We start from the raw sequence: 16,452 nt of genomic DNA, 5'->3' as shown, positions 1-16,452 counted from the left end.
CAGTAGATTTTGTTACTTCTTTTCACCCTTAAATTAGGCAATCATTCCATTATCTAAATCCTATTTCTTAGGAAAATATTAGTTAGATTTCTGTGTTTAGACACCACTTAATCTATTTTTCTTTTTGGAATTTTTGAAGCCGACATAATCAAATTCACTATGCTTTGCTATTAAAATAAAAAATATTCATCATAATTCAATAAGTATGCCCTTTTCTCTGCATAGAACATGCTTAAAGTTTAAATCTCAAAGCAATAGCTTAATGCATTTTCTTTACAGGAAGCTGATAGCTTGGCTGATGCAGAGGAGCGATGTGAACAACTTATCAAGAATAAAATTCAGCTTGAGGCAAAAATCAAAGAAGTAACTGAAAGAGCTGAAGATGAAGAAGAGGTAAATGCTGAACTGACAGCCAAGAAGAGGAAATTAGAGGATGAATGTTCAGAGCTCAAGAAAGACATCGATGACCTTGAGTTGACACTAGCCAAGGTTGAAAAGGAAAAACATGCTACAGAAAACAAGGTCTTGAGTTATGTTATGTCATAAGTATTCAGCACTACTAAGATATAGTTAACATGTTTTATGATAAAGCTATCTCACTATTTATTAAGGTGAAAAACCTCACAGAAGAGATGGCAGGACTGGATGAAACTATTGCTAAGCTTACTAAGGAGAAAAAAGCCCTCCAAGAGACCCATCAGCAGACCCTGGATGACCTGCAAGTAGAAGAGGACAAAGTGAATACACTAACTAAAGCCAAAACCAAATTGGAACAGCAAGTGGATGATGTAAGTCTTAAAAACAAACAAACAGAAACAAATAAACTCCTTTCCTTCTGAAAGAGAAACAAATTCTAAAAAAATTACTTTAATATTGAAAAACTTTTTACATCTTTCTGATTCAGCTTGAAGGTTCATTGGAGCAAGAAAAGAAGCTTCGCATGGATTTGGAGAGAGCAAAGAGAAAACTTGAGGGTGACCTCAAGTTAGCCCAAGAATCCACAATGGATATGGAAAATGACAAAGTACAGCTTGATGAAAAGCTTAAAAAGTAAGTAGCTTTGAATGCAACTCTGGAAATGGAAAGAATAGTAATTCTATAAACTAAACACTATATGATTATAAGGACCAAATTTGTGCCAGGAAAAAGATAAGAAAATAAAATTCAGGGTGAGGGAAGTAGAATATAGATGGCAACTATGGGGTGCAGAACATTGCAAATACTAGGTTTAAGTGATGGTTAGTTTTCCTGAATCACTCTCTTTTCTTTTTTTTTAATTCTTGTTTTTAAAGGATGGTTATGTAAAGGTAGATAATAGGGAGGGTTTATATCTAAAAATTAAAGTGATGTAAAAACAAAAGAAACATTTTAATGACTTTAAGTTTGTAGTAAGGACAACAATTTCTATATGAGATTGTCTTTTTAATTTAAAAGATTCAACCTGTAACTCTGTAAGCCCTGATGGGGGTGCAGGTGGGAGGGGGAAGCTGAGCCTGGTAGATTGGTTGAGCTCAGGAGTTCTGAGCTGCTTAGCCAATTGCATAAATGCCCTAAGTCTGGCACCAATATGGTCAGCCTTAATGAGTGAGAAGACCAACCAGACTCCCTAAGAAAGGATGCTCCATTGAAAATGGAGCAGGACAAAGATTCTATGTATATCAGCAATGGGATTGGACCGATGAATAGGCTTGGCACTTCCAGTCTGGGTAAGATAAAGGGTCCTGGACAAAAAAGTAAAAAAAGAAAAATAGAAAAGAAAAGAAAAAGCTAACAATTTATTTTTCTAAAAGGAAGGAATTTGAAATTAGCAACCTACAAAGCAAGATTGAAGATGAACAGGCAGTAGAAATTCAACTACAGAAAAAGATTAAAGAGTTGCAGGTAAAGTCATCACTTCTCTGGATTCTCAGAAAATAAGCCACTGACAGGAAGGGACTGATGAGTGTGTTTTCCCCTGTTCCCAGGCTCGCATTGAAGAACTGGAGGAGGAAATAGAGGCAGAACGGGCCTCTCGGGCCAAAGCTGAGAAGCAGCGATCTGATCTCTCCAGGGAACTTGAGGAGATCAGTGAGCGCCTGGAAGAAGCTGGTGGGGCAACTTCAGCTCAGATTGAGATGAACAAGAAGCGAGAGGCTGAATTCCAGAAGATGCGCAGGGACCTTGAAGAGGCCACCCTGCAGCATGAAGCCACAGCAGCCACTCTTCGGAAGAAGCATGCGGATAGTGTGGCTGAGCTTGGGGAACAAATCGACAACTTGCAGAGGGTGAAACAGAAACTGGAGAAGGAGAAGAGTGAATTGAAGTTGGAGATTGATGACCTTGCGAGTAACATGGAAATGATCTCCAAAGCAAAGGTAGTGTAGGAGCTCACATAAAGTTTTATTAAAAACAAAAATAATCATTCCTTCTTTGTACAAGTGAAGGACAATAGGTATGAAAAATTGCATAGACTTACACATTTGGTCATGTCAATTTTTTGCTAAGCTACTTTCCCCCTTTCTTTTGTAATAGTTAATTGTTTGCTGGGTAGATGAGAAGATTAAGTTAGATTGGAAAGTGAAGATAAGATTTTTATAAAAGTATCAGTAAAAATCTAAAACCAGTATTAAAACAAGCTAAAGATATATTTCAAGAAAATAAAAATTTAAAAATGAAATAAAAGTAATCAAAATGAGAATAGTTATTCCCTTGATAAGTATTTTTTTCATAGCTTCTTTTTTAGTTGTGACTATTTAAATTTTTTTCCTGCCTGTTACATCAATTCTGTTTGTTTGCATTTTCTTTTTGTTAAAAATGTTAGCCAAAACCAATGGCAAGAGAACTTTCTTCTTTCAAAATGATAAGATTTTAGTGTGAATTTTCATATATTTAACGATATTCTTAGTATAGACTAGTTTTAGGTTTTTGGAAGCTATTGACCAAACACAAACTGCCCAGCAACTGGCCAGTTCTATACTGCCAAGTGATTGAGACAAGGCCCTAAAGCTTGTCAAAACTTTTAGGGTTCTCAGGATGATCTTGGGTGAATCCAAATCAGATTTACAAATCTACCAAAAATTTGAAGTGATGGAACTTAATTTCTAGGGCGATGTGGTAGCTCCCAGGAAGCCTTATAATCTATTCAGACATACAGAACTCTTTATGACAATTTGGAATCCATGACTACAAGGAAAAACTGGCCTGCCTGTTCCTGAATTCTGGACTGAGGAGAGAGCTACAGTAGGAAAAACACTAGAATTAAGCTTTAACACACTCAGAATCTCATTCTGACTACCACTGAATGAACTAGACACTTTAGTTTCAGTTTTTTCATTAATAAAATGAGTAAACTGGATTAAATGAAATCTAAAATCTCTTTTGGCTCAACATTTATGATTTAGTTTTTACCTGGATATACCATAAATTGGTCTGGTTCTAGAAAAGATTGACTAGGAGAAGCAACAAGTCTCCTGAAGGTTATATATTTAGAGCAGGAAGGGACCTTGTAGGTCATAGTCCAACCCCCTTCATTTTCATAGAAGGAAACTGAGGTTCAAAAAATTTAAGTGGCTTGCCTAAGGATACAGTTAATAAGTGTCAAAGGCTGGGCAAGGACCCAGATCTCCTTAAGACTAAGACTAGGGCCTTATTCTAAAATACCATACTGCATGGTACTAGCTTGGGTCTAGCGGCTCCAAAGATAGTCAGAGACCCAAGGGGTTAGAAAAAATGTCAAAGATAAGAAGCTTCAAAAAGAGTTAGTTTCCTGGGAAAATTTGGGAAAATGTGAGGTTTCATCACCCCTAGCCCACAAAATCGCAATATCTCACACCTGAAAGGCAAATTATGTAAATCACCTCACATATGGCAAAGAATCCATTCTCTAATATAATTGACAAATAGTTGTATAACCTTTTTCTGAAATTATGCACAGGTAAATTATGTACCTGTACATTATTGGGTGAAGTAGATTTCACTTTCAGATAACTAATTGCTTTGAAATTGTCCTTACATAAAGTCTAATTCTGCTTCTTTGCACCTTTCTTCCATGGCTCTTAAGGCCAAGCAGATCAAGTGTAATCCTCCTACCATGACAGTCTTTCAGTTTCTTATCCAAGACTTTCTCACTCCAAATAATGATTTGTAGGTTCCTTCTGGCTATATTATTTCCAGCAAAAATAGTAATGACCAATTTGAACAAGTCATGTGAGGCTAGATATATGTTTCAGGAATAGAGCAGATCTTTGTTGTCAAATACTTTTGAATCACCTTGGTGAGGTAATTCATTGCCCACCCTTTCCCCAAAACTTTTAAAATGTCTAAGTTATACTCTAGGAGTAAGTTAATTGTTGATGGAATTACATTAATTTCTTTAGACCTCCAACAGTCACTACTTTAAGGAGATGATATCTATTTGGATATGTTAGTTCTGGCATGTTTATTTTCATTATTTTATAACCACTTCTAGTAAACATCATGTGTTTAAAAGTGGCCTAAGATGAAGTTTTAACTCTTCTCACTGCTCAGTATCTCATCCTTCTTTCCTCTCTTTGTGAAGGCAAATCTTGAAAAGCTGTCCCGAAGTCTGGAAGACCAAGTTAGCGAACTTAAGAGCAGGGAAGAAGAACAGCAGCGTCTGGTCAGTGAGCTGACAGCCCAAAGAGCACGACTGCAGACAGAAGCAGGTAGGCTTCTTTGCTGAGTCTGAAGGGTTGAACTTGGAGTCATCCAACTTAAATTAGGCTCCTGGCTCTTCCATGTACTTCTATGATTTTGACCAACAAATCTTACCTTTCTGGCCCTCAGTTCTCTTTTCTGTAAAATGAAAGCTGTTAGAATTGTATGAGATGACTTCTAAGATCCATCTATTCCAGCTCTAAATCTATGATTTTATAAGGTGAATCACAGAGAATTGAAAAGAAATTCTGGGTTAAGGCAAGATCTTCATTTTAGAAGTAAAATTATTAGTGTTCATTAAATAATCAGAAAAGACTAAGAATTCTATGGAAATGAGGTTTTTTATTCATTAGGTATAATCAGTAACAACTAGGATTGGGTTCTGAATACAGAAATATGTGATATTTAAGCCTCTTTTCTTTGTCTATGATCCCAATAAAATGTTCCATTTTGTTATTTTAGGTGAATATTCCCGTCAATTAGATGAGAAAGAAATTTTAGTCTCTCAGTTGTTAAGGGGTAAACAAGCATTTACCCAACAAGTTGAAGAACTGAAGAGACAGTTAGAAGAGGAGTCTAAAGTGAGTAATGAGTAATTTTGTTTTTCCTTCTTTTTTCAGTTTGTGTATATTTTTACATTTCAAGACTTATTTTGCTAGTCCATTCTTCTATACTTGTAAAAATGAAGATTCTCTATAAGCAAATGAAACTTACACATTGATATTACAATTTTTATAGGCCAAGAATGCTCTGGCCCATGCCCTGCAGTCATCCCGCCATGACTGTGACTTGTTACGGGAACAATATGAAGAGGAACAGGAAGCCAAGGCTGAACTGCAAAGGGCTTTGTCCAAGGCCAATGGTGAAGTTGCTCAGTGGAGGACCAAATATGAGACAGATGCTATTCAACGCACAGAGGAATTAGAAGAGGCCAAGTATGTTCAATGCACCTAAACATGATCATCAGTTGTATAAAAATCTGTCTAAAAGTCACTAGCCTTAAATATGGCATTAAAGGATGTGGAATTAGATAGACTATATAATGGTCATCCTTAAAATAGTTTAAACCAAAGTCTTCAAAGGTTCCTAATGTCCCAGAGTTTTGAGTACACACACATGCACACCACTAACATACCTTTGCTTAGTATATGCAGGATTCCTTTCTGAATATTAAAAAAAAATCACTTTAATCAATTAGGTCACCAAATATTTATTAAGTACAAACTACAAACAAGAACTGTGCAGTGTGCTAGAAATGTTAAGTGCAATTTTGAGATAAAACACTGAGCTAGATACAAAAACAAAAGGAAAAATAGTACTTGTCCTCAAGGAGCTTACCTTCTATTGAGGTAGGCAATACATGTGTCACATGTATAAACACACATGCACACATGTATATGAATTCAAAAACATGTAATGCAGCTACAAAAGTAATCTTGGAGAAGGAAGGGGACAGAGGGAAAGAGATCAAAAGATAGCCTCATGCAGAGCCTCAAGGTAGCATTTGAGTTGAATATGGAAAGAAAATAGAAATTTTCAGAAAGCAGAACTTTTAAACTAGAATAAATTAGAAATAAGGTCAATCCAGGTCAAGCTATTAGTTTTTCTTAAATTATATAAGGGTTTTCTTTTTTACATTGAATTGCCCAAACAGTAAATTAAACCTCTAATATTTTTGATGGAGTTCTATTTTATTTGTTTTATAGAGAAAATGGAAGAAAATTATAGGCATTTCAACATGGAAAAAGCAACAATAAAAAGTGAAAATATTGAATGAATGAAAGAAAAACCAATTAAATGTTTAAAGTATGAGTTATGCACATGAGGATAGAAATACAAAACTTAGTTTGAAGCATTCTCTTTGGCTGTTCCCCCATACCTAGAATGCTCTCTATTCTCTACCCTGATTAATAACCTCCCTGGCTTCCTGTAAGTCCCAACTAAAACCTTCTATAGGAAACTTTCCCAAAACCCTGTTAATTTCAGTGATTTCCCTCTTTTTATTATTTCCTATTTATTCTATATATATATATATATTGATTTGTATAGATTTATTTACATGTTGTTGCCCTCATTAAAAAATGTAAGTTCTCTGAGGGCAGGGACTGTCTTTTGAGTCCCCAGAACTTAGTCCCCTGGCACAAAGGAGATGCTTAATATATGTTTATTTGTTAATTGAATAACAAAGGCAATCTCTATGATCAAGAGTTTATACAGGGGGAAGCTGGGTAGCTCAGTGGATTGAGAGCCAGGTCTAGAGATGGGAGGTCCTGGGTTCAAATGTGACCTCAGACACTTCCCAGTTGTGTGACCTGGGCAAGTTACTTGACCCCCACTGCCTAGCCCTTACCACTCTTCTGCCTTGGAATCTATACAAAGTATTGATTCCAAGATGGAAGGTAAGGGTTTTTAATTTTTAAAAAAGAGTTTATATTGTATTAGAAGGAGTCAAGACACAAAGAAAGTGCTACTTTGGAAAGTTACTGGGATGGTGAGTTGGATTTTAGTGGAATAGATCGACATATCTCTTCCAAGGACAATGACAGTTGATTTGATCTTGGTTCCAGAACTAGGAGTGGGACAGAGAAATATGAAAACAATGACAAGATGGTGGGGAAGTTATCAAGAGAGCAGAGAATGAAGTGAAGCCTTAGCTAGGTCATGGATGAAACCAGTACCAGGTGAGACAGTAACTAAGCAGGAGAGCAAATTGGAAATAGTATTTGCCTGGGAATCAAAAAACCAGTCCTGATATCAAATCAAATAAAAAACTCTTATTGATACTAGCTAGGTGACCATAAGAGATTAATTCTTTGAGCCTCAGTTTCATCATCTATAAAATGAGGATAAATGATATCAAAACTACTGACTTACTGACTTCAGAGCTACTGTGAAGAAAACACTTTGCTAACAGCAAGTGCTATAGAAATGAAAGTATTATTGAAAAAGTATCTGCAAAAAACTGTGTGAATGCAATAAAACTATGGCAGTATTTTGTACTTGCCACTCTAGGACTTGGACACCAGTTCAGCAGCTTAAACAATGACCTTAGCTGCCATGATTTGAAATAGTGTAGTTCACTAATTATATAGAAATACTTTAAGTTCTTTTTCAACAAGGCATCCTAGCCATCTAGGTAAGCTATTGGGTCTCCTAAAGCAATTGAATATAATTCTTGTTGGACATGTTGATTCTGCTCTTGTTCATTCATGCTTATTGAACCCAAATCTTTCCAGGAGGAAGCTTGCCCAGCGCCTACAAGATGCTGAGGAGCATGTGGAAGCTGTGAATGCCAAATGTGCTTCCCTTGAAAAGACCAAGCAGCGCCTACAGAATGAAGTGGAGGATCTCATGCTTGATGTAGAGCGGTCCAATGCTGCCTGTGCTGCTCTTGATAAAAAGCAAAGGAATTTTGACAAGGTATCCCTGGGCCATTGCTACTACTTTTTGCTTATTTTACCCTACCTAATTTTATTCATTGTAGCTTCACCATTCCTGTTGTATAGGTGTTGTCAGAATGTAAACAGAAATATGAGGAAACTCAGGCTGAGCTTGAAGCTTCCCAAAAGGAGTCCAGGGCTCTCGGCACAGAACTCTTCAAGATGAAGAATGCTTATGAGGAATCCTTGGACCAAATTGAAACCCTGAAGCGAGAGAATAAGAATTTGCAACGTGAGTATTATTTTAAAATCTTTTTTGCTATTGAAATGCTATGGGAGACTGTTCACTATCTTCTGACCAATCCTCTGTCTGTTAACCAACAGAGGAGATATCTGACCTCACTGAGCAAGTGGCAGAGGGAGGGAAACAACTTCATGAATTGGAGAAAATAAAGAAGCAAGTAGAACAAGAAAAATGTGAATTACAAGCTTCTCTTGAGGAAGCAGAGGTAAGATCATAGAATTTGCTATCTTACAGAAATCTTAGATTTCAATTACTTTTATGCCTATGTGAATGCAGGCATGCATAAATGAATGGATGAATTAAAAAGCACTTAAGTGTTTACTATGTACAAAATTTGGGATACAAGTAGAAAGACAAAACAGTTCCAGCTCTCAGGAGATAACATATATAATACACCTCAGCTGCAAATATGGTAATTCATCTTCTTTAATATTATTTCCATTGATTCACATTAATTTCTGATGTGGTACATTTGACAATGTGAAAAACTTGGCTGGCAATAATCAACATTCTTTTATGGATCTTTATTAGCTGTGGTTGTTGAGAAGGTTGCAATTTTCAGCACCAAGAGGGGAAGTTTTGAATAGGCAGTAGTAGATAGATGTAGTGGTAGCAGCAATTCCAATCTATTGCCCAGCCTCTTGGGCTCAGGGGCCTAATTTTTCTTATTATGATTTAAGGGAAGGTGGAAGTAGTGGTAGTTTATCAATATACCATGACTGTCTTTTTTCATTCATTCACTAATATGCAAACTTTAAAAGTTCTAGGGATCAATTATTTCCAATATGAAGGGAGAAAACTCTTCTGGGGTTTCTTGTGCTTTAATTAGAACAGACCTAGGGAAATATGGATTTAACAATAGTTCACATTTCCATAAAACTTTATGACACAGCATTTTCCTCATAACAACTTAATACAAATGAAAAACTTTAGACACATGTAAATTATAGAAATTGCCCACACAGTTAATGTGGCACAAATAACATTTAGTCATAGGTTTCCTGGCTAAGTGTTCATTCTATTCTACTTTGCTGCCTCAACAAATCATTTAGGAGGTATTCTTAGAAAAAGTTATAAATACACACACACATATATCCTTATAAAAAGTTTTATCCAGGTTTCTTGTAAATAACAAGTTGTGTTTTAAGTTTATTTATTTTGTTTAAAATTTGATTTCTAAAATTTTGCTTTATTCAGAATGTTTCCAATGTTATATAGGTATTAAAAGCAATATACATATTGCTTAAAGTGAGTCATGTTGATATTAAGGAGATGGAGTTGAATCCCAGAAAGAACTAATATTTTTAAATTTCAAGCAATAATTGTTTTCTATTACTAATTAATTAATTGTCTTCCCAGGCATCTCTTGAACATGAAGAGGGAAAAATCCTTCGTATCCAACTTGAGTTGAACCAAGTCAAGTCTGACATTGACAGGAAATTGGCTGAAAAAGATGAGGAACTTGAACAGTTAAAAAGAAATCACATTAGAATTGTAGAGTCTATGCAGAGCACACTAGATGCTGAGATAAGAAGCAGAAATGATGCTCTCAGGATAAAGAAGAAGATGGAGGGAGATTTGAATGAAATGGAAATCCAACTGAATCATGCCAACCGCCAAGCTACAGAGGCCATAAGGAACTACAGAAATACTCAAGTGTTATTAAAGGTAAATGGACTTAACTACCCTGTCAAATAACCCCCCCCCCCCAAATTGTCAGGCCTAAAACAGATTTTAACAGCCTTCTTTTCCACAAAGCTATGAAGTCGGTACTATATAGTTAATTAAATTATACAAACATAGCAGAGTACAAATATCAGACTTCCTCTAGTCTAATCCCTTTTAAATTTTGAATTAAATAAACAGAGGAATGAAAGTGATTTTGAATCATTCAAGGTCACATAAGTACCAAATATCATGGAATTTCTGAATTAGAAGGAATTTGAGGAACTATCTAGGTCATTCTATACCCAAACAAAAGATCCCAGGCATATAGAGACAACATATCTGTCAAATGGTCATCCAAGCTCTGCTTAAAGACTTAAAAACTACTTAAAGACTCTAGTGAGGTCAAACCATTTCACTTTGAATAACATTGATTTTAAAGAGTATTATTAAAGATTAAATATAATTTTTTACTTATATTAAACCTAAACTTCCCTCTTACAACTTCCACCCATTGCTTCTAAAAGCAAGTCTAATCCTTCTTCTGCCCAATAGCCTTTTAAATTTGATTTAATTTAATTTAATTTATTTATTATTTAATTAAATATTAATTTAAATTATTTTAAATTCTCATGTTCTCCTTAGTCTTCTCTTCTCCAGGTTAAATATACCTAATTCCTTAAACTGATCTTCATATGAAAGGATTTCAAGGCCTTTTTACTATCCAGTTAATCTTTTCTGTATCCTCTCCAGCTTGTCATTTTCTTTCTCCTAATGTGGTTCCCAGGAATAAAAACAATCACTACAGACATGGATTGACTATATAACCTTTTTTGGGCTGCCATATCATACTGCTGATTCACATTTAGGTTTTGAACCATTAAACTTTCAGATATTTTTCAAGTAAATTGTTTTTCCAAACATGCTTCCTCTATTTTATATTTGTGAGCCTTACTTTTTAATTGAAATATAAGAATTTATCTTTATTAAATTTTATCTAGTTAGATTCAGTCCAATGGTAGAAACTTTTAAAATCTTTCAGGTATCATGATGCTCTTATCCAATGTGTTGGGTATCCCTTATTGTCATCTGAAATTTTTATAATTATTCTAGCTATGCTTTTATTTCAAACATTATTGCATAAAAATATTCAATAATACCAAGTTAAACACTCCACTAGACATTTCTTACCAAGTTGACATCAAACCATTAATGTCTCCTCTTGGGAGACCATTCAATAGGTCCAGATCCACCTACTTCCATCTTGACTACATTTCTTCATATCTTTCACAAGAATTGTATGAGAATTTAGAAAATGTTTTGATAAAATCTAAAATCAACATTGTGTTGTCTAATATCAGTTGAGTTACCCTGTAAATTATCATGGTTGATATCTTCTAGACTATAGATCAATGTAGGAAATAGACATTCTTATGAAAAATGATAGACTCATAGAAGTTTAAGAACTCCAGAAGTTCCAACCCATACGTGAAGCAGTAATCTCATCTTCAAAGTTCCCTCAAAATGTTCATCTAGCCTCTTCTTTAAAATGCTGAAAAATTACCTCCTGAAGAAATCAACCTCATTTCTGGACAGATTTAAATATAGGTAATTTTCCCCCCTTACATTGAGCCAAAATATTCTTCCTATTGATCTCTCAGTTTTAATTCTATCTGTTGGGACCAAGCTTTTACCTAAACTTTCTTCTATATAGCCACCATTCTAAATTCTTGAAAAAACTGTTATGCCCTCTGAAATGCTCTCTTCCTTGTGCTAAAAAATCACCATTTCTTTCAACCAGTACTGGAGTGGTATGGTTTCAAGTTTACTCCCCATCCTATTTATACTCTTCCTTATGCTTATCAATGTTCTCCCTAAAATCTGGCACACAAAACTTCAGAGGTGATCTGATGTGTTCTAAATACTTTTGTTCTAAAATTTTGCTCTAAAATTTTTCTAAAAATTTAGTTCTAAAATTTCCTCTTTCATTCTTCAAAACTTTGGACCAAGATCATATTAGAACTTTGAGCTGCCATATTGGCACTATTGACTTGTGCTGAATTATTTACTAAAAATCCTCAGGTCCATTTCAAATGAACAAAAATTTTTGGTCAGGCCTCCCTTCAGCCAATGCAGTTGTTTTTGGACCTATGAAAAGAATTCAGAACCTATTTCTTTCTCCCATTAAATTTTTTCTCATTATTTTCTATCTAACTTCTAGCCTTCAGTCAAGATATTTTTGGATCCTGATTCTGTCATGCAGCCTAATTGCTATTTCTTTCCAGTTTGTATTATTAGCCCTTTTAATTTGTTAGAGTGGGAGCATGGCCTTGTGCTAGACTTGGAATTGGAAAGACCTAAAACTCAAATAAATCCTGCATCTGACACAAGTTGTATGCCAATCATTTGATCTCTCTGAGCCCCAATTTCCTCATCTTTGAAACATGCTCAATAATTCTTATAGTGCCCACAGTGCTGTGAGGTTCTAACAAGATGATACATATAAAACATTATATAATTGTCAATCATTATTTTTAATGAAATAGGATAGAGGCAGGAGTAGGGAAAGTGTCTAGCTACATCACCAAGTCATAATATTCTTCCAGTTCAGTTGATGATATAAATATACCAACTTCACACTACAAAAGCAACTTTCCTCATTACCCAGGATACACAGATCCATCTGGATGATGCTCTCCGAGGCCAGGAGGACCTGAAAGAGCAGCTGGCAATGGTTGAGCGCAGAGCCAACCTACTGCAGGCTGAGATTGAGGAGCTGCGGGCAACTCTGGAACAGACAGAGAGGAGCAGGAAGATAGCAGAACAAGAGCTTCTGGATGCCAGTGAACGTGTGCAACTCCTACACACCCAGGTGAGGATGCATTTGGTTTTTAGTTGCCTCCAAAAACAGTGGTGAGGAACAAGTCAGACTAAAATTACCAACAAAATTAATTCAACATAGAGCAGCTAGTGGGTTGAGAGTCAAGACTAGAGACAGGAAGTTCTAGGTGCAAATCTGACCTCATACACTTCCTAGCTGTATGACCTTGGGCAAGTCACTTAATCCCCATTGCTTTGCCCTTACCACTCTTTTGTTTGGAACCAATACACAGAATTGATTCTAAGATAAGATAAGGATTTTTTTAATGACTTCAACAAATATTTATTAGTTATCAACTGTATGTAAGTCACTGTCCTAGGTGCTGGAAGAAATACAAATATAACAACACCTTAATCTACCCTTAAGGAGCTTAAAGTTGAGAAGGTAAAATGAAAGAAGAATGAAAATAATCATAATACAAAATAAAGACTATAGTGACTACAAGAGAAATATGAAGTACCTTATTAAGAGCTTCAAAGAAGAGATCCCTTCCTGTTTGTCAGATGGAGTGTGGAAAATTGTAAGGGGAAAGATCAGAGAAGGTATTGAAGCATTTGAACTGGACCTGAAAGAAACCACCTCCAAGATTTTTAAGTGTTCTTTTAATTTTCAAGAAAATTTTTTCACAAGGTAAACTTGTTTATTTCTGAAATCAATAAACATGGAATAAATCACCAATATTCATATGAAATAAATTTCTGCCTAATGAGAAATTCCTAATTCTAGGAAATCACTAGTTGCATTTCATTTTTCTTAATTTCTCTATTCTTTTAAAGGTAAAACCTGAAAATATTTAAAAGTATCAGTTCCAAGGCAGGAGAGCAGTAAAGGTGAGGTAGTAAATGGGGTTGTGACTTGCCTAGGATCACACAGCTAAGAAGTATTTCAGGCCATATTTGAACCTAGGACCTCTCATCTCCAGGCATGGCTTTCTATCCACTGAGCTACTTACCTGCCCTAGTCTTGGACTTTAGGGCAAAGCCAACTGGCTGCTAAAGTGGTAGAGAAGTGAATAGGGAGTGAGAGCACTTACCTTTCCCTTTGACCTCTTACTTGATTGCTGACTACCTTTTTCCCTAGGAAAGCAGTCCAAAAGGAGCTGGTGAGGATAGTGTGGGTGTCCTTAGGCTCTCAGTATATCCTCTTGTTCCTAAGCCTCAAGATGAAGGACATGAGGGATAAAAAAAAATTGCTGGATATGGTTTTTTAAGGGTATGTGAGGGGAGGCATGAAGAACAAAGAAGGCTAAAATCCACAGCTAGGGTCAGAGTGTAGGTAATCATGTTGCTCTCAAATGTCACCACCATGGGGACAGCTGGGTGGCTCAGTGGATTGAGAGTCAGGCCAAAGGTGGGAGGTCCTAGGTTCAAATTTGACCTCAGATACTTCCTTGCTGTGTGACCCTGGGCTAGTCACTTGACCCCCATTACATAGCCCTTACTGCTCTTCTGCCTTGGAACCAATACCCAGTATTGATTCAAAGACATATGGTAAGAGCTTATAAAAAAAAAAAGTCACTCTCATCACCACCACCACTGATTCTCCCAGCTCTGAAAAGTGATTTTTAATGGTTCAATTAGGAAGTAATATTGAGCTCCTCCCCCCGCAAATTGGGGGATACTTTGTATAATAGAGTCACCTGCACTATTATGAAAGAAAATTAATCTCTTATTCCCCATTATAATTTTTAAAATTTACACACAGAATGAAATTACCTCCTCTTCTTTGAGTGAGTGCATATATATATATATATACATATATATATATACTATGTGTATATCATATAACTTCTAATTAAAAATTTGTGTCATCTTAATTTACAAATATATTCCCTCCTTACAACACTACTTCACCAAAAATTAATTCATTAAAACTAACCAAAATATCAACCTAGTATAACTATATATGAAGTCCTCCACATTCACAGCTTTCCACCAATGCAAAGAAGAAAAGGAGGTGCATTTTCTGAGTAGGTATTAAAAAAACAGAACAGTACAATATGCCAACAACATCAACAGAAGAAATAAATTCTCTAACAATGCAAAGTTGTGTGCTTTTTTGGTAACATTCCTTAGTGAAGAAATATCTAAAAATGAGGGCTAATGACTATGGTAACAAAAAAAATGAACTTTTTAATGATATTCCAGATCTCATTTGGGATTTTCTTGGAGCTACTGGATCAGTTTGTCATTTCTTTCTCTAGCTGAGGTAAACAGAATTAAATTACTTTCCCGGGGTCATACAATATTAAATGTCTGAGGATAGATTTGAATTCCAGTCTTCCTGGCCCCAGACTCAGTGCTGAATTTACCGTGCCACCTAGCTGCCCTGATAGTAAAGCCCTTCCTAGATACAAACTACTAGACAATTGAGGCTCCTTCTAAGATATATAAAATAGAATAGTGCTTTTTGATGACCCATTAACCAGACTTCACTGATTTTAACCAGAACACCAGCCTGATCAATACCAAGAAGAAACTGGAAACTGATGTTTCTCAGCTCCAGAGTGAAGTGGAAGAAGTAATTCAAGAATCTCGAAATGCAGAAGAAAAGGCCAAGAAGGCCATCACCGATGTAAGCAGAAAAGACCTGTCTGTTCCCAGCATGTGTTTTACTAACCTAACATTCCCAGCTTTAATGCTTGTCTTGATTTTCTTGCTCACCAGGCAGCCATGATGGCTGAGGAGCTGAAGAAGGAGCAGGACACCAGTGCCCACCTGGAGAGGATGAAGAAGAACATGGAGCAGACAGTGAAGGACCTGCAGCACCGCCTGGATGAGGCTGAGCAACTGGCCCTGAAAGGAGGAAAGAAGCAGATCCAGAAATTGGAATCCAGAGTAAATATCCCAAATCTTGATGTATTGTAGCTATTCAGTGACCAGAGGCAATTGTTAGAAAGCCTTAGAATCTATAAGTCAGATATTGTTTATGAAGCACCTTCAAGGAGCCAGCTAGAGACAGTGTAAATTGGGAGCAAGTTCAGAGGGAAGACACTAAGATCAAAGACTGGGAAAGATTTCAATCAGCCCTAGAGGGGGTTTTCCCAGAAGTTACCAGGTCTAGTCCTTTATCTCCAGTCAGGGTTATGACAAAAAATCCTCAAAATATATAGACAGTTTGTGGATCTGGGGCAAAAAAGTGCTAGGTTTAGAGCCAAGAGAACTAGGATCTGATCCTTCCTCAGATTCTCATTAGCTTGGTGATCCTGGGGCAAATAACTTCACCTCCTCAGATCATCCTCCCTAACAAGGGCAAAGAAAGGGAATATAAGCATTTACATGGCACCTACTGTGTGCCAGGTGCTGATAAATACTTTACAAATATTTTCTGATTTGATCCTCACAGAAATCCTGCAACATAAGGGCTGCTATTATATACATTTTAAAGTTGAGGAAACTGAGGCAAACAGAGGTTAAATGACTTGCTCGGGGTCACCTAGCTAGTAAGTGTCTGAGGCCTAATTTGAACTCTGGTCTACCTGACTCCAAGCCTAGCAAGGATAACAACTACTCCCACATGATGTTGCGAAGAAAGTACCTTTAAATCTTTATTTATAAGTGTGAATT

General features: G+C 36.1%; 1 protein-coding gene across 1 annotated transcript in view; it reads left to right on the top strand.

Annotated features, from left to right (window-relative positions):
- The window catches only part of LOC100027290 (myosin-8), a 48,914-nt gene that overhangs the window by 29,310 nt on the left and 3,152 nt on the right, over nucleotides 1-16,452 (top strand). Inside the window, exons 22-36 of the mRNA XM_001371468.4 lie at nucleotides 280-522; nucleotides 612-788; nucleotides 905-1,050; nucleotides 1,791-1,881; nucleotides 1,965-2,354; nucleotides 4,538-4,664; nucleotides 5,119-5,237; nucleotides 5,395-5,591; nucleotides 7,893-8,076; nucleotides 8,163-8,328; nucleotides 8,421-8,545; nucleotides 9,700-10,008; nucleotides 12,674-12,877; nucleotides 15,335-15,460; nucleotides 15,553-15,723. Coding sequence (XP_001371505.1) covers nucleotides 280-522; nucleotides 612-788; nucleotides 905-1,050; nucleotides 1,791-1,881; nucleotides 1,965-2,354; nucleotides 4,538-4,664; nucleotides 5,119-5,237; nucleotides 5,395-5,591; nucleotides 7,893-8,076; nucleotides 8,163-8,328; nucleotides 8,421-8,545; nucleotides 9,700-10,008; nucleotides 12,674-12,877; nucleotides 15,335-15,460; nucleotides 15,553-15,723 — 2,775 coding nt within the window. The remainder of the gene's footprint in view (nucleotides 1-279; nucleotides 523-611; nucleotides 789-904; nucleotides 1,051-1,790; nucleotides 1,882-1,964; nucleotides 2,355-4,537; nucleotides 4,665-5,118; nucleotides 5,238-5,394; nucleotides 5,592-7,892; nucleotides 8,077-8,162; nucleotides 8,329-8,420; nucleotides 8,546-9,699; nucleotides 10,009-12,673; nucleotides 12,878-15,334; nucleotides 15,461-15,552; nucleotides 15,724-16,452) is intronic.

Source organism: Monodelphis domestica, chromosome 2, assembly GCF_027887165.1.
Source record: "Monodelphis domestica isolate mMonDom1 chromosome 2, mMonDom1.pri, whole genome shotgun sequence".
Classification (NCBI taxonomy): domain Eukaryota; kingdom Metazoa; phylum Chordata; class Mammalia; order Didelphimorphia; family Didelphidae; genus Monodelphis; species Monodelphis domestica.
Note: the sequence above shows the minus strand (reverse complement) of the source record. Positions and strands in the feature narration are given on the sequence as shown.